General features: G+C 44.2%; 1 protein-coding gene across 4 annotated transcripts in view; it reads left to right on the top strand.

Moving 5' to 3' along the window:
- The window catches only part of LOC145359683 (EGF-like repeat and discoidin I-like domain-containing protein 3), a 101893-nt gene that overhangs the window by 71339 nt on the left and 5716 nt on the right, over positions 1–24838 (top strand). For 2 of the 4 annotated variants that reach the window (XM_080214427.1, XM_080214429.1), the window contains 6 exons: positions 10523–10636; positions 15073–15254; positions 16936–17091; positions 18194–18338; positions 21778–21980; positions 24301–24456. In XM_080214427.1, coding sequence (XP_080070553.1) covers positions 10523–10636; positions 15073–15254; positions 16936–17091; positions 18194–18338; positions 21778–21980; positions 24301–24456 — 956 coding nt within the window. The remainder of the gene's footprint in view (positions 1–10522; positions 10637–15072; positions 15255–16935; positions 17092–18193; positions 18339–21777; positions 21981–24300; positions 24457–24838) is intronic. The other 2 variants (XM_080214428.1, XM_080214430.1) reach the window with 1 other exon arrangement.

The raw sequence follows: 24838 nt of genomic DNA on the forward strand, positions 1-24838 counted from the left end.
TATGTTCATACCATTCACAGAGAAGGAAAGGAGAGAGTGCAGAATGTAGTGTTACAGTCATAGCTAGGGTGTAGAGAAAAATTAAATTAATGTGAGGTAGGTCCATTCAAAACTCTGTAGGAACAAGGAAGAAGTTGTTCTTGAGTTGGCTGGTACATGACCTCAGACTTTTGTATCACTTTCCCGAAGGAAGAAGGTGGAAGAGAGAATGTCCGGGATGTGTGGGGTCCTTAATTATGCTGGCTGCTTTTCCAGGACAGTGGGAATTGTAGACGGTGTTGATGGATGAGAGACTGATTTGAGTGATGGACTGGGTTTTGTTCACTTCCCTTTGTAGTTTCTTGTGGCCTTGGACAGGACAGGAGCCACACCGAGCTGTGATATAGTCAGAAAGAATGTTTTCTATGATGCATCTGTAAAAGTTGGTGAGAGTCGTGGCTGACATGCCAAATTTCCGTAGTCTTCTGAGAAAGCAGAGGCGTTGGTGGGCTTTCTTAACTATAGCGTTGGCATGGGGGGATCAAATCAGGTTGTTAAAAAAACTTGCGTGGGGTCCTTAGTTATGCTGGCTGCTTTTCCGAGACAGTGGGAAGTGTGGACAGAGTCAATGGGTAGCAGGCTGGTTTGAGTGATGGACAGGGTTTCATTCACGACCCTTTGTCGTTTCTCGTGAAATTCTTGTGGCATTCGTGAATATTTGGGTGATTTTTATTCCTCTCCTCTCTCTATCAACACAAAAGACCAATGAAAGATTCGCATTTATATATACCTTTCATAACCTTAGGACATCCACAATGCTTTACAATCATTGAAGGATTTTTGCAGTGCAGCCACTGTTGAAATGTAGAAGTTGTAGCAGTTTATGTTACGCACAGCAAGGCCTCACAAACGGCAACATGATCTTCTTCTTGAATTCTGTGCCCAAAGGCAGGCCTGACTCAAAGCGTCGCGATCTCCAGCATGGATAGGATGAAGAGGTATCAAACCCCATGCTATTGGCACCCCAGCCCCTCCAGCCAATTGGCTCCCTCAAGGAGTCCAGGTTGCTGTGGCAACAAACACTTAGTGAAAAGTCTGAAAACACCAGGTTTTAGTCCAACCTATTTATTTGATAATATACTCACAAGCTTTCGGGTTAGTCCCTTCGTCAGGTGAATGGAGAGTTCTGGCCTCAGACAGAGCATATAAAGCACAGACAGTTTAGAGATTACTGATTAGAATGTGAATCCTTACACCTAACCTGCTGTTCAAGACCTGAAGTGGCTGATAATGTGAGTGGAAGGAGCACTGATCACAGTTTAAAGAGATGTGTATTGTCTCCAGACAGTACAGTAAGTGAGGTTTTGCAAACCCAGGCAAGTCACGGGGGTTACAGATAGTGCGACATGAACCCAAGATCCCTGTTGAGACCGTCCTCATGTGTGCGGAACTTGGCTATCAGTCTCTGTTCAGCGACTCTGCGCTGTCGTGTATCGTGAAGGCCGCCTTGGAGAATGCTTACCCGAAGGTCAGAGGCTGAATGCCCGTGACCACTGAAGTGTTCGCCAACAGGAAGGGAACAGTCTTGCCTGGTGACTGACGAGCGATGTTCATTCATCCGTTGTCGTAGCGTCTGCATGGTCTCCCCAATGTACCATGCTTCGGGACATCCTTTCTTGCAACGTATCAGGTAGACAATGTTGGCCGAGTTGCAAGAGTATTTACCATGTACCTGGTGGATGGTATTCTCACGTGTGACGATGGTATCCATGTCGATGATCCGGCATGTCTTGCAGAGGTTGCTGTGGCAGGGTTGTGTGGTATTGTGGTCACTGTTCTCCTGAAGGCTGGGCAGTTTGCTGCGAACAATGGTCTGTTTGAGGTTGTGTGGTTGTCTGAAAGCAAGAAGTGGGGGTGTGGGGATAGCCCTGGCGAGATGTTCGTCTTCATCAATGATATGTTGAAGACTCCGGAGAAGATGTCATAGCTTCTCCGCTCCGGGGAAGTACTGGACGACGAAGGGTACTCTGTCCACTGTGTCCAGTGTTTGCCTTCTGAGGAGATCGGTGCGGTTTTTCGCTGTGGCGCATCGGAACTGCCGATCTATGAGTCGAGCACCATGTCCTGTTCTTATGAGGGCATCTTTCAGGGTCTGGAGGTGTCTGTCACGATCCTCCTCATCTGAGCAAATCCTGTGTATACGGAGGGCTTGTCCATAGGGAATGGCTTCTTTAACATGTTTAGGGTGGAAACTGGAGAAGTGGAGCATTGTGAGATTGTCTGTGGGCTTGCGGTACAGTGAGGTGCTGAGGTGACCGTCCTTAATGGAGATGCGTGTGTCCAAGAATGCAACTGATTCTGGGGAATAGTCCATGGTGAGTCTGATGGTGGGGTGGAATTTGTTGATATCATCATATAGTTGTTTCAGTGATTGTTCACCATGAGGCCAAAGGAAGAAAATGTCATCGATGTATCTAGTGTATAGCATCGGTTGAAGATTCTGTGCAGTGAAGAAGTCTTGTTCGAACCTGTGCATGAAGATGTTGGCATATTGAGGTGCAAATTTGGTCCCCATGGCTGTTCCATGTGTCTGGATGAAAAACTGGTTGTTGAAGGTGAAGACATTGTGGTCCAGGATAAAGCGGATGAGTTGTAAAATTGCATCTGGAAACTGGCAGTTGTCAGCATTGAGTACTGAGGCAGTCGCAGCAATGCCATCGTTGTGGGGGATGTTGGTGTAGAGCGCTGAGACATCCATTGTGACGAGGAGTGTCCCTGGTTCAACTGCTCCGTGTGTGCTGAGTTTCAGTAGGAAGTCCGTAGTGTCGCGACAAAAGCTGGGGGTTCTTTGTACAATGGGTTTCAGGATGCCCTCGACGTAGCCGGAGAGGTTCTCACACAGAGTTCCATTGCCCGATACGATGGGACGGCCAGGTGTGTTTGCCTTGTGTATCTTTGGGAGGCAGTAGAGATCTCCAATGCGGGGAGTACGTGGAATGAGAGCGCGGAGGGTGCTCTGAAGGTCCAGATCAAAGGTCTTGATCAGATTGTTGAGTTGACGAGTGTGTTCTTTGGTCGGATCTGTGGGTAATTGTCTGTAGTGTTCCTCATTGTTTAGTTGTCGGTACACTTCTTTACAGTAATCCGTTCTGTTCAGTATGACGATGGCCCCTCCTTTGTCTGCTGGTTTGATGACAATGTTGCGGTTTGTCTTGAGAGCGTGGATGGTGTTGCGTTGTGCTTGGGTGATGTTTGGGGCTGTCTTGTGAGTGCGGCTGATGAATCTGGTGTTAACGCACCTCCTGATGGTTTGGGCATACAAGTCCAGTCGAGGGCAGCGGCCTTCCGGAGGAGTCCAATTGGATTCCTTCCTCTTAGGCTGTTGCACTGCGGATCTCTCTGTCGGCTGTTCTGGTTCATCGACTGTCTCATTGTGTTCGTTGCTGGCTTCTTGGGGTTTGTGGAAAAACTCCCGCAGCCTCATTCGCCTGATGAATTCCTCTGTGTCTGCTGTGAGACTGATGGGGTCCATTTTGGTGGTGGGGCAGAAATTGAGCCCTCGGCTGAGAACTTCGATTTCATCTGGTTGAAGTGTGTAGTCCGACAAGTTGACAATAGACCTCCCTGCGGTAGTGCTGTTTTCTACTGTGGTGCCGGGGGAGGCTTGGTTGTTGCTGGCGGCGATGCCGAGTTTCTCAAGTTTCCTATTCTTGGTGTGCATGTAGGTGGTGTAGTTTCTTTGTCTCATCTGCTTGGCAGAGTTTCGCAGTTGGTCTGCATCCTGAGCACAAGTTGAGAAAATGTATTCCATTTTAGTTTCCAGGGTGCGGCGTTTGTTGTAAAGCTGGTGTATGAGGTGTTTGAGAAGTGTGAGAGAGGTGCCACCAGGTACATGGTAAATACTCTTGCAACTCGGCCAACATTGTCTACCTGATACGTTGCAAGAAAGGATGTCCCGAAGCATGGTACATTGGGGAGACCATGCAGACGCTACGACAACAGATGAATGAACATCGCTCGTCAGTCACCAGGCAAGACTGTTCCCTTCCTGTTGGCGAACACTTCAGTGGTCACGGGCATTCAGCCTCTGACCTTCGGGTAAGCATTCTCCAAGGCGGCCTTCACGACACACGACAGCGCAGAGTCGCTGAACAGAGACTGATAGCCAAGTTCCGCACACATGAGGACGGTCTCAACAGGGATCTTGGGTTCATGTCGCACTATCTGTAACCCCCGTGACTTGCCTGGGTTTGCAAAACCTCACTTACTGTACTGTCTGGAGACAATACACATCTCTTTAAACTGTGATCAGTGCTCCTTCCACTCACATTATCAGCCACTTCAGGTCTTGAACAGCAGGTTAGGTGTAAGGATTCACATTCTAATCAGTAATCTCTAAACTGTCTGTGCTTTATATGCTCTGTCTGAGGCCAGAACTCTCCATTCACCTGACGAAGGGACTAACCCGAAAGCTTGTGAGTATATTATCAAATAAATAGGTTGGACTAAAACCTGGTGTTGTCAGACTTTTCACTGTGTTTACGCCAGTCCAACGCCGGCATACCCACATCATGGCAACAAACACTTACACATGCAGATTGTAGCCTGAAGCTATGGATATTGATGGCAGGGGCTCCCATTTCTTTCCATCACATGGAACCATTAACAAAATAGCAAATAATAATGAATGTGATGGCCCTCATTTAGAGGTGAGCTGAATCCCTTTGTTGCTCCTCAGATCTGATAGTTCTTTCAAGAGAGATTCTTTGATGAGTTGGCCTTTGTTCTTTTCAAATGAAACTGCAGAAGAATTGGTTATGCTTTCGAATCCACAGATCTGTTATAGTACTGACTATCCCCTTCTCTCCCTGCCCTGGAGAGAAACACAATCTCTGTAACCAATCAGAGATTATCTGCAATTAATGCCTCCAGGGTACAAATTTCTTCCTTTCAAGTAGTGAGGAACAGAAGAAGGAGATATTTACAGTAGCTGAAATACCCAATTTATATGATTCATTGTGCTCAGTGAGAGATGGCCTCCATCTCTGAAACAGGTGGCGGAGCTAAATAGTCACTTGTTTCTTCTGCAAGCAGTCTGAATTATTGGCCTACCTGCAAAATCTGGTAACATTTTCCCTTGATTTTGTCAACACCAGTGGAAGATTCAAAAGCAGAGGGTTACAGGGTTAGGGGTCTGTTTTGGATGTTCTGTTGGAGAGTCAGTGTAGACTTAATGGGCTGAATGGCCTGCTTCAGCACTCTAGGGTTCCAATGATTCTATGATCTTCCAGGGCTGACCTGTGAGTAGCTGTCTACAGTGGAGGCCTCTGCTGGCTTCAAAAGTGTGTCTCAGTAGTTTTTATAGAATCACTGCAGTGCAGAAGGAGGCCATTTGGCTCATCGAGTCTGCACTGATTCTCTGAAAGAGATTCTTACCCAGGTCCACACTACCACCATATACCTGTAACCCCACTTATTTACTCCACTACTTCACGATTCTTTGAACTGTGGGAGGAAACCCACACAAACATGGGGAGAACATGCAAACTCCACACAGGCAGTCATCCAATGCTGGAATTGGACCTGAGTTCTTGTTGCTATGAGGCAGCAGTGTTGATCACTGTGCCAAAGTGTATGACTATTTTGTTCTTTGTCCAGTTGTCTTGTCAGGCATTGGGAGAGTAAGTAGGTATAGGCAGTAAGTAGTTTCTTGTATAATATAAAGTGGAACCATTTTTTTCTCCAAACTTATCATTTGAAAGGAGCGTGGCAACTGAATATGAACTTGTGGGCTAGTTCTTTGGATGCTGTCTTTGGTCCCTGAATCCACCATTTTTTTATTACTGGGTCTAGCTTAACCGCAGAGACATTATGAATGGGCTGTAAGTATCCCATGACAATTGGAATACAATAACTTTTCAGCTGCATGTTAACACAAATGAGTTGGTTACAACAATTAAGAAAGAAAGTTCCACATCATTTGTACAGTGCCCTCTTAGTTTTCAAAGATGTGTAGGTTAGGTGGATTAGCCATGGTAAAAGCATGGGGTTACCAGAATAGGGTGGAGGGGAGGGACCAGGTGGGATGCTCTTTTCGAGAGTTGGTGCAGAGTCGGTGGTCCGGATGTAGGAATTCTATGGTATAGCACTTTCCATGACCACCATACATCTCAAAATGACTTACAACTAATGAACTGATTTTGAAGTGTAGTCACTGCTGTAATGCAGGAAATGTTTGTGCCTCTACAGAGGTAACAATGTAGACAGCTGCATGTAAGTGGTTCAGTCACTCACCTCAATAAAGCAGCTGAATAGGCCAATGGAACCTGGCAACAGGTGATCACACATTCCAGAAATGTCTTCCCTCATGTGCAAGACCTTTGTAATTGGACTCTTGTGCATTAAATGCCTTTTAAGTCTAGGGAAGATGCTGCTAATGTTTTAATTCTACATATTACTTATCACAGATCAATGGAGCGTGTTAGGGAGGGGGATGACTGAAAAAGAGATTTCCGTTTATTACAAGGTACAACGGGGCATGGATACCAATGCAGTCTTGTTTTAACAGGCCTGTACAAGAAAATGAATCCTTGTATTTGATGATTAAAATAGGCATCACTCAGACATTTCAACCTTTAAGTAATTTAATAAGAATGAGAACTAATGTTTTGAGAATGATCAGATCAAAATTAATATAACAGATTCCTGCAGGATCCTTAGTGTTTTGTAAGTCTAATGGCCTCTGAAGATATTACAGTAATTGTAAAATACATTCATCTTTTTTAGGGAATTTAGGAAATTCAGGAATAAGTAGTTTATGTAATCTACTACTGATCCCTCAGATTGAGATTAAGCTTTTTGCTGAAGTGGTATTCTGGAATACTAACCTGGATATTTGCAGCATCCATCACTATGTGTGGCCCCAGGCCAGACTTGAGGCTCTATTTATACCTGGGCTTCTGTTCACACCCTGCCTGGCTGTAGGATGTTGCTGAGCTACTCTCAAGATAAAATCATCAAGCAAACACAATTAGGAAGAAGGATTATCCCACTTCCCATAAAAACGCCCCAATAAAACAGCTAAAACAATGCAGAGAACAGCAACAAAGTTCATCCTGATGGTCAGAAGACTTCGAGGAAAGACTCAGGAGGAACTTAGATTCTTCAGCTTTGAAAATAGGCAATCTCTGAAATAGCATTTTATAAAAGATATTAGATACTAATTGGAGTAGAAAAAACTTAATCCAAAGAACTATTCCATGGTAAACCATGAGTGCAGGACAAATGGGACATACATACAAACTATGGACTCTTCAGCTTTGAAAATAGGCATCTGTGACAGGATCTTATAAAGGAAATTAATTACTAATTGGAATAGAAAAATGGGACATACATACAAACTAGTGACAATCAGGATTGATTTTAGGAAATCTTTCACAGTAACTTCATTGCAGTCTTAACATAAACCTACTTGTGACCCTAATAAATAAACTTTTTAAACTTCTGCACACACTGAGTGACCAATATCTGAAATGATCTCTGAGTAAGAGAGAGGGGACAAAAATTGAAGGGGCATTTGCATTTTGCTTTGAGGTATCTTAAGCATGGATTAGATGGGAGAAAAAAGATTCCCTTATGTATATAGAAGAACTTTACTCCCAATTGGACTGTATTAAATTGGTCTGTAGTTTATTTCCTGTGGAGTGGTTTCACTTGGCATTAGGTCACAGTGACATGACCTGAAGTTTATTGTGCAAGGGAGCACAGGGAAAAGACTGCTCCATCGCTCAGTGGGTGCAACACCGAGAGTGGCCATGGAACAAGACAGCAGTTGTGGTTGTGGCTCTTGGTAATCTATAACATTTGTCTACAGCGTGAGACTGCATTATAACCATTAGTAATCACAGGGATGGAAAGTAAACTACCCCTTCTCAAGTTTTCCCTTTTGTTTTCTTGCCTTGTCCCTCTCTAAAGATAGCATGAATTCACCAAACCCAACTATTCCTAGACTGAGTGGTATTTGCACAGGGTTTAAATTGTTCCATGGTTTAGTACATAGAAATGTTCATGCCAAAATACTGCTTTGCAGGTGCAGTTGTGATTGGCGGTACATTAAGGCAAACTTGTTCTTATTAACAAAACTGTAGAAGATTGTGTAATAATTATGGGGCATTGGGCAGCACTGGCGAGGCCAGTACTTATTGAACATTCCTAATTGCCCAAGTGTTCGGTGCTTTGCTAGACCACTTCAAGGGGCAGTTAAGTCAGCTATGTTTGTGTGGGCCCGGAATCATAAATAGACCAGATTGAGGAAGAACAGCAAAGTTTCCTTTCCCTAAAGGACCTGTTAACCAGAGTTAATCCTAATGCCAAAGATGTGCAGGCCAGATGGATTGGCTATGATAAATTGGCCCAGGAAGACCAGCGGAGTAAATACATGGGGTGATAGGGACAGGGCCTGAGTGAGATTGTTGTTGGTGCAGACTCAATGGGCTGAATGGCCTCCTTCTGCATTGTAGGGATCCTCTGATTCCATGAGACACATTTTTATGACAATCCAACAACTTCATGGTCACTATTACTGGTACCAGCTTTCTATTCCTGTAAACTGTATTCAAATCCTCAAATTGCGATGGTTGAACCCATTTTTTTAGATCCACAACACAACCTACCATAACCTAGCATTATTATAAGAAATAGGACTTGGATTAGGCTATTTGGCCCTTGCTGCATCATTCAACAAGATCATTGCTGAAGTTCTACATCAAGCCCACCTTTCTATACCATGCTATCCCTTGTTTCCATCTGCGAGAGATGATGGCAATGCAGCCATAGACCTTTGATGAAGTTGGGTGAAATTGGATTCCTTTTAATGGCTGAACTAACCAGATCTGGGGAGGCAAAGCCTGTCACATGTGTCACACATGAAGTTGTCCCTTAATGATGGTGCGGGATGCTGCCCACACTCTGTTACCATTTGTCAAGATTGATGTTAAGGGCTTTCATGTTTTGACATTGTCCTTGAGATAGACTTTGGGGGTCTTGCTGATCTCTTGGCATTGGCTATCTCCCCATAATGATAGAAACGCTCAAGAGCTTCAAGTTTTTCCAATAACCTATCCTAGTCCTCCCATGCTGACACTTTTTAAGTTTAAGTTTATTTATTCATCACATGTAGGTTTACATTCATACTGCAAGTTACTGTGAAAATCCCCTAGCCACCACACACTGGCACCTGATTGGGTACACTGAGGAGAATTTACATGGCCAATCCACCTAACCTGCACGTCTTTGGACTGTGGGAAGAAACTGGAGCGCCAGGAGGAAACCCATACAGACACGAGGAGAATGTGCAGACTCCGCACAGTTACCAAGTCTGAAATCGAACTCGGGTCGCTGTTGCTGTGAGGCAGCAGTGCTAACCACTGTGCCACTGTACCACTCCTATAGTTAAGAAAGCCCATCAACGCCGCTATTTTCTCTGAAGGCTAAGAAAATTTGTTATATCTGCTACGACACTCATCAGCTTTTACAGATACACCACAGAAAGCATTCTTTCTGGTTGTTTCACAGCTTGGTATGGTTCCTGCTCTGCCCAAGTCCGCAAGAAACTACAAACTCAAACCAGCCTCCCATCCACTGACACTGCCTACACTTCCCATTGCCTTGGAAAAGCAGCCAGCATAATTAGGGACTCCACACACCCTGGACATACTCTCTTCCACCTTCTTCCATTGGGAAAAAGATAAAAAAGTCTGAGGACACGAACCAACCGACTCAAGAACAGCTTCTTTCCTGTAGCCATCAGACTTTTGGATGGACTTACCATGCATTAAGTTGATCTTTCTCCACACCCTAGACATGACTGGAACATTATATTGTGCATTGTCTCGTTTCCTTCTCTATGAACAGTATGCTTTGTTTGTAAAACGTGCAAAAAACAATGCTTTTCACTGTATACTAACACGTGACAATAATAAATCAAATCAAACCAAATATCCTTGGGATTGTGGCCCTTTTCATCCTGAGCACAAGACTAAACCAGCAAAGCCTTTATCCAATATCCCTTAATTCTCTCAGTACCCCAAAATCAATCAACCTCGATCTGGAATATGGTCAATGATTGAGCATTCACAGCTCTCTGGGGCAGAGAATTCCAAGAGTGAAGAAATTTCTCCTCATCTCAGTCATAAGTGGCCGACCTTTATTCACGTTATCAACAGCAGAACAACAAGGTCCTGCATCTAGATGGTATCTTTAGCACAAAAATAATCACACTGCCTGTGCAGAGGGGAAAGGAAGGTGGGAAATTTATTACGACCAAAAGCTTGGTCGAAATGTTGGGTTTAAAGAAGGCTTAAACATTTCAAGAGGAAAATAGAGAGGGACTTAGGGAGGGCATTCCAGATAGTGGGGGTGATCCTCTAAATGCCCGGTCACCAATGCAGTGGCAAGGGAAGAGTGAACTGGTGGAAGGTCACAGTTTGCAATGTTTTTGGTAAGGAACATAATATTAACATATACTCCCATCTTTTTTTTCCAGATATCAATGACTGTTCTTCTGAGCCGTGTAATAATGGAGGACAATGTGTGGATCTGGATGCAGATTTCTCATGTGATTGCCCATCTCCGTATGTGGGGAAAAGCTGCCAGCTCAGTGAGTAATTGTGCTCTTCACCAGCCCCTCACCCGCTTGTTGAGTTGGCCACTGGGTAGGTTTGTGGATTTGGCACTTGTCTTCTCATCTCTGGGACCTGGGTTCAAATTGTCACCAAACAGTGTGATGTACAGTCTCTCTAAACACTGACTATAGCGAATAGGACTAGGTGAATTAGGGGACGCATGGATCACAAAATCAGAACACAGGGACAGTGGTAATAAAGAAAGAGATTATTAGTGTTTATTGTAAGAGAAATGTACTGAGGTTATTATGCTTTAGTTGTTCTGGCATTGGTGAGACCACATCTGGATTATTATGTACAGTATTAGTCTCCTTATTTAAGGAAATATGTAAGTGCATTTAGAAGCTATTCAGAGAAGGTTTACCTGACTAATACTACCTGGAATGGGTGGGTTGTCAAAAGAGGAATGGTTGGAGAGTTACGCCTGTATCCTATGCAGTTTGGTATCACGAGCTTTCGGAGCTATGCTCCTTCATCCACTCATCTGATGAAGGAGCAGCACTCTGAAAGCTTGTGATTCCAAAATAAGCAGGCTGGACTTTAACCTGCTGTTGTGAGACTTCTTGCTGTGGCCACCCCAGTCCAACATCAGCATCTCCGTGTCACCACTGGAGCTTGGAAGAATAAGAGGTGACTTGATCTCTTGAGGTATATTGACAGGGTGGATGTGGAGAGGGTGATTCCTCTTGTCGGAGAATCTAGAACCTAAGGATCACTGTTTTAAACATAAGGGATCACTCATTTAGGACAGAGATGAGGAGAAATCTTTTTTCTGAGGGTTGAGAGCCTCTGGAACTCTTCCTCAAAAGACAATGGAAGCAGAGCCTTTTAATATTTCTAAGGCTGAACTAGATAAATGCTTGGTTAACAATGGGTGAAAGAATATCAAGATTAGACAGGAATGTGGAGTTGAGGTTACAATCAGCCATGGTCTTATTGAATAGCAGGGCAGACTAGAGGGGCTGAGTGGCCTCCTGTTTCTAATTTGTATTTTCGTATGAATCCTTAAGCAACTCAGAAAGAGGACACAAAGGGATCTTTTCTGGTACAGTACTAAGATGACTAAGCAGTGGCAGAATGAGGCTGTTCAGCCCATCGAGTCAGCACCTACTCTCTGACAGAGTATCTTTCGCAGGCCCTCCCCTTTGCCCTAACCCTGTAACTCCATACACGGCTAATCCACTCAACCTACACATCTTGGGATACCAAGGGGCAATTTTTATTTTGATCAATCCATCTAACTTGCAAATCTTTGGGAGGAAACCCAGAGGAAAGCCACACAGACGTGGGGAGAACTCCATGTGCAAACTGCACAGAAACAGTCACCCAAGGCCAGAATTGAACCTGGGTCCCTGGCACTAATGCTTTGAGGCAGCAGTGCTAACCACTGTGCCACCGTGCCATTTCAGTGCTGATTTGAGAACTTAATATTCAGATAAGTATTACAAAGTCAAGTACAGGAAGTCACACGGGCCCAGAAACTCATGCTTCCAGCAAAATATATGAATCTCTCCCCTGACTCCACCCTCCCTTCCACCATTTATTCTCTATTAGTTAAAGTTAATTTATTAGTCACAAGTAAGCTTACATTAACACTGCAATGAAGTTGCTGTGAAAAATCCCCTAGCCGCCACACTCTGGCACCTGTTCAGGTACACTGAGGAAGAATTTAGCACCGCCAATACACCTAAACAGTATGCCTCTGGGAGGAAACCAGAGCACCCGGAGGAAACGCACGCAGACACAGGGAGAACATGCAGACACCGCACAGACAGTGGCCCAAGCCAGGAATCGAACCCCTGTCCCTGGCACTATGAGGCACCAGTGCTAACCACTGTGCCACCGTGCCGCCATTAGGGGGTCATTGTTGCCTCAGAGTACGGGGAGTTTTACACTGTATCTGACTTTCACTGTTCTTGACCTGGATACAATTCATGGTACCTAAGGTTTAATTCATTGCTTCTGACACTTCCAACTTGGTGCACCAAGACGATCCTGTTCCTGATTACTGCCGAGTGATTCGGACTGAAACATCTTATGGCCAGAGGTCAGCTGAGGGCAGGGCCAACTATGAGGCCCTCTGTTGTCAATCAGCCAGCAGCCACTCAACAGCTTATCTCTCAACATGACAAATTGGCTGGGGTTCTGGAGGGTGGGTTTTTTGATTTGATTTATATTGTTTGTCATATATATTAAATACACAGTGAAAAGTTTTGTTTCTTGCGTGTTGTACAGACAAAGCCTACTGTTCATAGAGAAGGAAAGGAGAGAGTGCAGAATGCAGTGTTGCAGTCATAGCTACGGTGTAGAGAAAGATCAACTTAATAAGGCAGGTCTATTCAAAAGTCAAATGGCCACACGGAAGAAGCTGTTTTTAAGTTGGTTGGTACATGTCCTCAGACTTTTGTATCTTTTTCCCGTCGGAATAAGATGGAAAAAAGTACGTCTTGGTTATGTTGACTGTTTTTCTGAGGCAGCAGGAAGTGTAGACAGAGTCAGTGGGTGGGAGGCTGGTTTGCGTGATGGACTGGACTTCATTCATAACCTTTTGTAGTTCCTTGCAGTCTTGGACAGAGCAGGTGCCAAACCAAGCTGTGATACATCCAGAAATAATGCTTTCTGTGGTGCATCTGTAAAAGTTGGTGAGAGTCATGACATTCATGCCAAATTTCCTTAGCATCCTGAGAAGATAGAGGCATTGGTGGGGCTTTCTTAACTATAGTGTCGACGTGGGGGGGTCCAGGACAGGTTAGTGATCTGGGCACCTAGAAATTTGAAGCTCTCGGCCATTTCCACTTCATCCCCGTTGATGTAGACAGGGGCATGTCCTCCACATGTTGGCACTGGTAGAAATATACCCCAACTTCAGAAGAGATGGAGAGACATTTTGGATAAGCAATAAAAAGCCAGTGGAAAAGCACACAAAGTCCCTTTTACCTAGCTTTGCTTTGAGCAGCCTGTAGTATGAATTCAATGAATCAGCCACCTTCCGCTAATTTATTGTGGAATTAGCTCACACACACACACACACACACACACACACACACACACACACACACACACACACACACACACACACACACACACACAATGTAAATAGCTGCAGCTGTCTCACCTGCACATTTCCATTCTGAATAAGTCTGATGAGGAAGGAATCTGTTCTGCCAGTGAGGGTGGGTTTACTGAGATAATGGGTTGTTAACTTTGCAAGCGATTGGAATGTAGAGCAGCTAGACTGAAAAACTCACAAGCATTGTGTGGTTAGCTTTGCCCTTTAGCACATACTCTTGTGTTAGCACTGGCTTTGTTTATCCCTTTCTGTCTGGAAATTCAGGTAACAAGTCTGCTCTTTTTTTGCAAGAGAAGGGCTGACATTGGGTGAGCCTACCTCTCTCAGTGAGGTAGCAAGCCACATAGACCATGAACATCCCAGGGTGGATGTTGCATTGAAATCCAGATTCATAGCATTTATGCTACTTAATCTTAATTTGTTCCAGAGCCTCGAACATCCTGCTCTGCCCCAGTCTCTGTTTTCACCTCTAATCTGCTTGCTTTCCAAATCCAGGTTGGAGACATGTGATCAGCCCTGCTTCCTCTGCCAAACTCTTCAAACTTGTTGGCATAACACATCATGATCTTTGGCCCACTCGCTTAGGGTTTGTCAATAATTTTAAGATTTTGATTTATTATTGTCACATATGTTAGTATACAGTGAAAAGTATTATTTCTTGAATGCTAGACAATGAAAGCATACTGTTCATAGAGAAGGAAACAAGTGGTTAATATAGTGTTACAGTCATAGCTGGGTGTAGAGAAAGATCAACTTAGTGCAAGATAGGTCCATTCAAAAGTCTGATGACAGCAGGGAAGAAGCTGTTCTTCAGTCAGTTGGTGCATGATCTCAGATTTTTGTATCTTTTTCCTAATAGAAGAAGGTGGAAGAGAATATGTTCCGGGGTCCTTAATTATGCTGCTTGCTTTGCCCAGGCAGCAGGAAGTGTAGACAGAGTCAATGATGGGAGGCTGGTTTGCATGGTGGATTGGGCTACATTCACAAATTTTGTAGATTCTTGTGGTTTTGGGCAGAGCAGGAACCATACCAAGCTTTGATACAAACAGAAAGAATGCTTTCTATGATACATCTGTAAAAGTGAGAGTTGTGACTGACATGCAAAATTTCCTTAGGTTTCTGAGAAAGTAGAGGCATTGGTGGGCTTTCTGAACTGTAGTGTTGGCATGGGGGGACCAGGGCAGTTAGTTGGTGATCCAGACACCTAAAAAGTTGAAGCTTTCGATCATTTCTACTCCATCCCCGTTGATGTAGACAGGGACGTGTTCTCCACTACTCTTCCTGAAGTTGAAGACTCACTCCTGTTTATTTACTGGTTTCTCTTTAACCTCCTTGCTACAGCCTGTGCAAGTCCATTAGGGATGGAGGGAAGAGCAATAGATGACCACCAGATCACCGCCTCCTCATTACACATTGGATTTCTGGGCCTGAAACGCTGGCGCCCAGAGTTGGCACGACTCAACAACAAGGGAATTGTGAATGCTTGGAGTATGGCAACCTTTGACCTTAATCCCTGGTTTCAGGTACTGAGTCAAAAAATACTTTCAAAGCTTATCTTTCTTCGTTCAATGGGAAATTAGTGTCACTGGCAAGGCCAGCTTTGTTGCCCATCCTCAGTTGCCCTTGAACTTTGGATTGCTGGACCATTTCAGAGGGTAGTTAAGAATCGACCATATTGCCATGGTCTGAAGTCACATGTAGGCCAGACCGAGTAAGGATGGCAGATTTCCTTCCCAAAAATATATTAGTGAATCAGATGGGTTTTTGCAATAACTTTGATTGAAGTGTACAAGGTTATGACAAATTCGGTAAGGTAGATGAAGAAAAGCTGTTCCCATTAGCCGATGCTTCAAGGACTTTAAGGAGACTGTGAATGTGTTTGGGAGGAGGTTTCTCAGAGATTTTAGTTACGAAATTAGGTTGGAGAATTTGTGATTGTTCTGGGAGCAATGGGAGTGTACAAGATTTCGGCAGGTTTGGACAAGGTACATAGAAGAAAGTTGTTCCCAATAGATGCTCACACAAGAACGAGGAGACACAAGTTTAACATTTTAGAAAAACAATTGTTCTGCAATAATGACGTGAAACTTGCTTCCCACAAATTGGAAGCAGAGATGATCAAAAAATAAACTGAGTAGGCACCTAAGGAAAATAAACTTTCCAGGTTAAGGGGATGGAACAGGGGCATGACAATGACTAGATTGCTCTAATAGAGAGTTGCTATGGACTTGATGAGCTGAAGGGCTCCTGTTCCAGGTATGGAGTCTAAAGCTGATTGGGAACGCAACTCCAACTGGAAGATCCTTGTACCGGAAGGTATGCTTAGTTGGATTTCCTCTGATCATTAATGGGAAACTTAGATGAAGTTGTTCATTGTCTGTATCTACAAATATTACTGAAGGCTAACTAACTAAGACAATAAGCTATAAGATAAGGGCAAGGCATCACAGGAGGCAACAAGGGTTGGACATGGCCCGAAAAATAATGACAGAGCATGAAGAAAAGGGGACAAGTCCTTGCTGTCTGTCCGACCCCAAAAACCTAACTATGTACAGTACAAAACAGGTTTAGCACGAATCTCTACATGGTGTTATGGTCTTATAATGATTCAAGTCCTTGAGCTTATTTGTTGTAAAAGATGCAAGGCACCAATCATAAGGGACTGGATCAACACATTGTGGGTTCATTTATTAAGACTGTGCATGAGGTCAGTTATTCAAATGTAGAGAGTTTGAAGACATCAGATCTGTATGTGTGAGCTCCTGTATGCTCCCTGCCTACCCACCGATGCTACGATCGTCCCCTTCTCTCTGGTTGTCCCCCACCCTCCCATCCCCAGGATCCACAGGATTTATCTTTTCAAAAGCCTTCAAAACACCCTGACTTAGTCCCAGTCAGGGTGTTGCAGTACTGCATTTGGCCACTGCAGCACTGTGCCATTAGATAGCCACTTAAAGGTCTTAATAGATGTGTCCAGCAAAATCTGGAAATGCAGACATTGAACAGCCTCATCTAAGTTTTCCAAAGATGTGGTTGACTTTCAGCTTCCCTTGAGCAACTAGGGATGGACAAGAAATGCTGGCCAGCCAGCGACGCCCACGTCCCACGAATTAATAAAAAAAGGTCAAGTTAAAATATAATCATGTGTTTTGAAGGAAGATGCTTCTTTGTTCTAGTGAAAAGTTTACATTTTTGGTTTTGCAGGTGAATTTGCTTAAAAGGATGAGAATTACTGGGATCATCACACAGGGTGCACTGGCAATGGGGGCTCCAGAATATATCAAATTGTTTAAAATTGCCTACAGTTTTGATGGTGTAAACTTCATAACCTTCAAAAGCAGCAAGAGTGATAAGGAAAAGGTAAAGTATAAATGATAGAAATCTCTGTTGATGAAACGTTCTCACACAATAGAATCCCTACAGTAAAGAAGGACGTCATTTGGCCTATTGAGTCTGCACTGACTGTCTGACAGAATATCTTACTCACGCCCATCACACTGCTCTATTCACTTGACACCATGCATTTACCAATGTCTACTATTTAACCTACATGTCTTGGGAAACTATGGGGCAATTTAGTGTCGCCAATTGATTTAACCTGCACATGTTTGGACTGCGGGAGGAAAGCAGAGCACCTGGAGGAAACCTGTGCAGACAGGGGAGAGTGTGCAAACTCCACACAGTCATGCAATGCCAGAATTGAGCCTGGGTCTCTGGCACTGTGAGGCAACAATGCCAACCACTGTGCCGTGTATGTTGAATAGTTAAAGAGGATATAGAAGGTCAGTTTATAATTCATATCAGTGTCATGGGAATAGAATGGTGAAACCTCCTAGTTGCTACTCAATGACTGCTTAGAGACTGGATCTCAAGTGGAATTGTAATATTGTCCCTAGTTGTAATGTCAGTCAGTGCTCATTGTCCAAGCTAACATCAAAGAAATGGCCACTCAGGTGCGATAATACAAGGCAACCATTGCATATGGGTTTCTACCTCAGTGAAGGGAAGAGGAGAAAAGAAATTTGGCGGAGAAGTAACACCACAAACCTCCCTCCGGCACTCAGATGTTTAGTTTAGTTTATTAGTGACACTAGTAGGCTTACATTAACACTGCAATGAAGTTACTGTGAAAATGCCCTCGTTGCCACACTCCGGTGCCTGTTTGGGTACATTGGGGGAGAATTTAGCACGGCCAATGCATCTAACCAGCACGCCTTTCAGACTGTGGGAGGAAACTGGAGCACCCGGAGGAAACCCAGTCAGACAGGGGGACAGTGTGCAGATGCCACACAGACAGTGACCAAGCTGGGAATCGAACCCGTGCCCCCGGTGCTGTGAGGCAGAAGTGCTAACCACTGTACCACCTTGCCGTCTTTCCAGACTACCAAAAGTTTGTATTTTTCACAATTTTGTAATTTACCACTGCCATTTTCAAAGCCTTTTTTTTTCTTTTTGTTCACAGTTATTCAGTGGAAACCGCAACAATAACGAGCAGAAGAAGAATCTGATTGATCCACCTATCATTGCTCAGTACATCCGCCTTATTCCTATGGTGTGTCAGCGGGCTTGCACACTGCGCATGGAGTTGATTGGCTGTGAATTGAACGGTAAATCCTAGATCAAGAACAGTTGGGGTCGGATGAAAATCCGAGACTTGACCCTGGGTTGGGAGAAGAACGGGAGGGGAGGTTTATCTCATGCCAAAACCCATTGTGGAAGTTGGGTAATGAAAAATATCCCACTATTACTCAGGTATTGTGCATCAGTGCAGGAAATAGTTTTAATGAGTAAGTGCCCGAGGCATTTTACTATGTTGAAGATACTATAGACATCCAAGCTGTTGTAATTGTTTAGATGGAAGGGAATAGACATTACTGTATTCCCATTCTGTGTGTCAGTCCAGAAGGTGGTGTGTACAGAAGGGAATGAAGTACATGGCTAGCAAAACATTGTTGGTTAGAATTACATTTTGTTTCTCATTGTGGTATAGTCAGATTGCTGTTTAGCTTGATGTTATTGACTTAAAGAACAAGATCATAAACTGCTCAACCCTGAACTCCATTTAATTCCCTGAGGAAAGGATCTCTTGTTGCTCAGGGTGATCATGTACAATTCCAGAATATTCTGTTTTTAATATTCATTCAGGGACATGGGCGTCGCTGGCTGACCAGCAATTACTGCCCATCCCTAGTTGCCCTTGAGAAGGTGGTGGTGAGCTGCCTTCTTGAATCGCTGCAGTCCATGTTCTGTGGGTTGACCCACAATGCCGTTAGGGAGGGAATTCCAGGGTTTTGACTCAGCAAGTGTGAAAGAACGGCGATATATTTCCACGTCAAGATGGTGAGTGAGGGGTACTTGCAGGTGGTGGTGTTCGCATTTATCTGCTGCCTTTGTCCTTCTAGCTGGAAGTGGTCGCAGGTTTGGAAGATGCTGTCTAAGGACCTTTGGTGAATTGCTGCAGTGCATCTTGTAGATAGCACACACTGCTGCTACTAAGCGTCGGTGGTGGAGGGATTGAGTGTTTGTAGATATGGTGCCAATCAAACAAGCTGCTTTGCCCATAGATGGTGTCAAACTTCTTGAGTGTTGTATCCACTTGCCAAGGACACCCTCTCGTCCATATACCCAGGAATACAATTAAGGGCCTTAGTGACGTACTTGATCACGGGTCCATCCTTATTTTTATGATGTCCAACTACATTCCAGCTAGATATTTACCCTATTTTTTCAAGGAATCCCCCATATGAGTCAGTTTGACTCAGGTATCTGAAGGTGCGATGAGATGGTAGTACTTTTGTGTCAGGGTTGAGAGCACTGTAGGTTCAACCTTTACATTCGGACTTATAGGATAAGTGAACAGTCCATCGTGATATATGAAGTATGTTATAATCTCAGTGGTTTTGAAATAACATCAGTCCAGTGTTGTGCAAGTTAGGCTGATTGGCCACACTAAATTTCCCCTTAGGATAAATATATGGGGTTATGAGCATAGGGCCTGGGTGTGATTGTTGTCAGTGTAGACTCGATGGGGCGAATGGCCTCCGTCTGCACTATAGGGAGTCTATGATTCTACGCTCCTGTTCTCTCAGTGTCCAGGGCAACTTTATTCCCTCAACCAATGCTGTACAATAAAATCCAAATCGAAGGCCAGTGCTGGTGAGGTAGGGCGCTGTGCTTTCTGACGTAACAAAAGTTAGCACATTTCAAAATAATGACGTCGAATAAGATGTTACCTCATCACAAGTATTAATGTTATTCATTTGTTCTTTCCAGTTGCTAAGAGTCTGCTGAGTGATGGTAAGGTTGGGATATCCCATTACTGATGGTAGTGATATATGTGGGGAGGCAGAGGAAATCTGCCAATTTGTTTGTGCACCATCACTAACTTCTGTGTTGCCAGTGAGTGTTAGATTACTAATAGGAAACAGCTCATTTCACATGAGGTACTTGGAGTAACTGTCAGACAAACATAAGTAAAAATAGCATTTTAGAATCAGCTTTAGCAAGCTAGTACTGCGAGCCTTGTCCTTCTCAGTACATCTTGTACTGTTTAGTCTTCTCTTCCGCATAGCAATATTTTAATCTTTTTTCTGTGGGGTTCCTCATCCATCTGTGAAATGCTCAGGCACTACGGCCAAGAGGCCATTCTTCAAGTGTAATTCTGTCTAGTAAAATAACCAGGCTTCTCAAAAGTGGGGGCAATATGTTAGTAGAGGTCTCTTGCTCATCCGATGGTTCTCATCAGCACACTATCCCCCAGTTGCTAAAGAGTTTGCAATCAATGAATTGTGGTCAGAAACTTGGAGTCACTTGTTGTGCCCACTGCTGGTCCACGGAGGAGCCAAACTTATCAGTTTATAACTTTATTTGTTCCCCATTCTCTACGTTGTCCTTTGTGTCTATTCAACATTCTCTAACCAACAAAGAAAAACCATTGTTAAACCTATTCAAATACTGTTTTCTAAACAGTAGAGGAGGAACTCCATCGTGTCCAGGCTTGATGTGCCCTTTTGACCTTGTGCTTTCTTTGCTCTAAGAACATAAGAAATAGGAGCAGGAGTAGGCCATCTAGCCCTTCGAGCCTGCCCTGCCATTCAATAAGATCATGGCTGATCTGAAGTGGACCAGTTTCACTTTCCCGCTTTCTCCCCATAACCCTTAATTCCCCTGTCTATCAGAAATCTATCCACCCGTGACTTAAATATATTTAGCGAGGTAGCCTCCACCACTTCAACGGGCAGAGAATTCCAGAGATTCACCACCCTTTGAGTGAAGAAGTTTCTCCTCAACTCTGATCTAAATGCCCCCCCTTATCTTGAGGCTGTGCCTCGAGATAAGTTCCACTCTCCGTGAGTGGAACTCATCGCTTGTGTCTTACAGTCAAAACTAAGATCAGGCACTCATTCTGTATGGACACTTCAAATCAAAACTTATCTCCTGCTATTTTGCAGGTCATTTGATCATTATCAAGAACCCTGGTCCTTTTACTTCCAAAAGAAATTTCCCAGAGCGATCCCAGAAATGACAAAGTCCCGGAATTTCACAGGATTAAAAAGTTGACTTGTTCAATGAGTGTAGGACGGTGGAACCAACCACAAACAGAAATGGCACTGTGGTTAGCATTGTTGCCTCACAGCACCAGGGTCCCAGGTTCAATTCCTGCCTTGGGTCACTGTCTGTGTGGAGCTTGCACTTTCTCCCCGTGTCTGTGTGGGCTTCCTGCATGTGCTCCCGTTTCCTCCCACACATTAAAGATGTGCGGGTTAGGTTGATTGGCCATGCTAAATCGACTCTAGTGTTGGGGTATTAGCAGGGTAAATGTGTGGGGTTGTGGAAATAGGCCCTGGGTGGGGCTGTGGTTGGTACAGACCTGATGGGCCAAACGGCCTCCTTCTACACTGTAGGGATTCTAAGATACACGTGAAGAATGGCCACTTGCTGAGATATCGGGGCGAAGAGCTTCAAGTGAACATGAGAGGATGGTATGTTTATATTTGGAGGCACTAGGCACTACCCACTCTGTCATAAAAATTTGTGTGTTTACAGTTTACTTAAACACAACAGGTTGCTCGGAGCCTCTCGGGATGAAGTCAAGGTTTATTAGAAACAATCAGATTACTGCCTCGAGTACGTACAAAATGTGGGGGATTGACGCTTTCACCTGGGCGCCTTGCTTAGCTCGTTTGGACAAACAAGGGAAAACCAATGCCTGGACTGCTGAGCTCAGCAACAAGTCACAGTGGCTTCAGGTATCAGTCCTAAACCTTCTTAACTAAATTAATGTGATTGTATCTACTTTGTCATTGTTTGGTAAACTGGGGACTGGATGGTGCAAGGCTTGGGCAGATGGTCTGTCTCCCTCTGATGGAACATTCCAGCATTATTGCAACCTAATTTTTAGAATCTTGAGCTGAGCTTGTTGAATATAGATCCAGAAAAAAATGTCTTCATGCAAAGGTGGGTGGGTGGCATGGTGACACAGTGGTTAGCACTGCTGCCTCACAGTACCAGAGACCCAGGTTCGATTCCCAGCTTGGGTCACTGTCTGTGCGGAGCTTACACATACTCCCCGTGTCTTCATGGGTTTCCTCCCAGATGCTCCACTTTCTTCCCACAGACTAAAGATGTTTAGGTGGATTGGCCACGCTAAATTATCCCTTGGTATCAGACGGACTAGGAAGTGTAAATGCATGGGGTTATGGGAATGGGGCCTGGTGCTGACTTGATGGGCCAAATGGCCTCCTTCTGCACTTTGGGATTCTATGAAATGCACTGTCTCTGAAGGTTGTGAATGTAAAGTCACTTGATTGCCAGAATTTTATGCTCCTCTCCCAGCACATTCTGAGGTGGTGGAGGCGGAATATAAAACTTTATAGAAAGGATTCCCTCCATTATCTCACGTACCTGATGATTTTATTTCAGGTTGGGTACGGCCTTGGAGGGAAACCTGCCCTTGGCCAAACTAAAGCTTTAAGTGCCTAATTAATGGCCATGTAAGGGTCTTTTCTTCCCCTGGCTTCAATTTGTACAATGATGGATCCTGGGGAAACCCAAAATTTAACATTTACTAGTCCATCAGACAAACCAGCCTTCCATCCGTTGACTCTGTCTACACTTCCCACTGGTTCAGGAAAGTAGCCAGCAGAATCGAGGACCCCATGCAGCCCGGATATTCTCTCTTCACCTTCTTCGTCGGGAAAAAAATACAGAAGTTTACGTATACCAACAAACTCAAGAATGGTTTCTTCTCTGCTGCCACCGCACATTAAACTGATCTTTCTCTTCACTCTACCTTTAACTGCTGCATTATATTTTGCACCCCATCCTTTCCCTTTTTCTCTTTCCCCTACATACTCTATGAATGGTATGTTTTGCCTGTATAGCATGGAAGAAACATGACTTTTCACTGTATCCCAATGTACGTGTCAATAATAAATCAGATATTGGCAGGAGGTGAATGAGGCAGATCTCCAAGACAAGACTTCCTCCCGGTGATGGTCTGCCAATCAATGCCCACTGGGGTGTGAAATGGCATCAGGTCTGCTGGAATTTTCTGGAAAATTCTGGTCAATGTCTTTAAAATGTGGAGATTGATGCTACCTGGCCAACTAAGGGAGTAAAGTCCTGAGCGGAGAAGTTAGAGAATTGGGATGAAGAAGGTGGGCCTGCCATGGTGTACCACAGCAATGGGACACGCTCGAACAATTGAAAGGCTTCCCCTTTGTCCAGTGTGCCGATTATAATCTGGTTTCCTGCCAGATGTACTGGAAATAAAGGGAAATGAATCTCAGTGAGCGTGAACTTCAAATGCACGTGGTTATAGAAACACCAGTCCATCATCTGTGACCAACATTTAAAAGCTTATCACGTTATTAACATAACTAAACCATAGACACCTGAATATGTGTGGAAAGTTCTAATTCCAGGTCCTGTTGGGATCATGTGAGTATAATCTATGGAAGGAATGGATTTGTGTTGATTAATATAGATAATAATTTTGAATTATTTTAATTGAGTTTTTCTATAACAACCCTTGGAAATGGGGATGCCATTGAGATGTTTGCCCCAAGCTGTATCTAATTGGCACATTGTGAATGTTCATTCCCCTTGAGGTGGACAAGGACAGATTTGACTGATAGGTTCCCTCGCCCATGACTAGGTGAGGCCACCAGGACTCAATGCCTAGACTCATGCAGGAGGAATAACAACTTAGGTGAGTTACGAGAGGGTTTTCCCTACAGTTAGGAGCAACTACCAACTTCAGAAGCAGCAAAGAACTGGCATTCAGACTGGAGGGAAAGATGAAGGCTGGAATTTTACTGGCACGCTTGCCCGATTCCATGGGCGGACGAGGCTCGGAGAATGGCATTCTCCATTGGCCTTGGGGGGGATCGTACATGCCTCGGATGGATGTGCTGGTAAAATTCCGCCCGAAATGTCCTCTTAAAATCCACAACTTTGCAAGTTGTGCACAGTCTGTCCGCAGGATTCAGCTCCACCGGGCTAATATCCTTTCATTGCTTTTCTCACTTTGACTCATTTTTTATGACATCTACCTGTTGTCTCTAGATTGACCTCTTGATTCCTAAGAGAGTCACTGGCATCATCACCCAAGGAGCAAAAGATTTTGGCGTAGCTCAATATGTGGAATCCTTTAAAATTGCTTATAGCATTGATGGACAGTCGTGGTCTGTTTACCAAGACGACATCACGAAGACAGACAAGGTAAGCAACATGGTGTGTGCTATGCTCTTGTACTGTTGTGTGCTAAGAGGGCTGAAAGATTCAAGAGAATGTCAAAGGCTGTTAGTGGGGAAGATCTTAGTATTGATAGTTCACTTATTGGCAATTCCACCTTTTGGAGAGTAGTTTGTGGGTTAAAGGCCCCCTCCAGCTTTTGAACACCATGGGTGGGATTTCACAGCCTCGCTCGACCCAAGATTGAAAAATCCCGCCCGAGGTCAATGGATCTTCCCACTGTCCACCCCTCACCCGCTCTGGCGGTGCGGTGAAGGTCCAGCGCTTATCTGAATTACCAGCCTGGTACTGTACCAAAGAATTGGCAGAGGGACTGTTCTCCTGGTGAGGTTCGATTTGCCTACTTCAG

Source organism: Carcharhinus amblyrhynchos, chromosome 28 (genome assembly GCF_965287045.1).
Source record: "Carcharhinus amblyrhynchos chromosome 28, sCarAmb.v2.hapA, whole genome shotgun sequence".
Classification (NCBI taxonomy): Eukaryota; Metazoa; Chordata; class Chondrichthyes; order Carcharhiniformes; family Carcharhinidae; genus Carcharhinus; species Carcharhinus amblyrhynchos.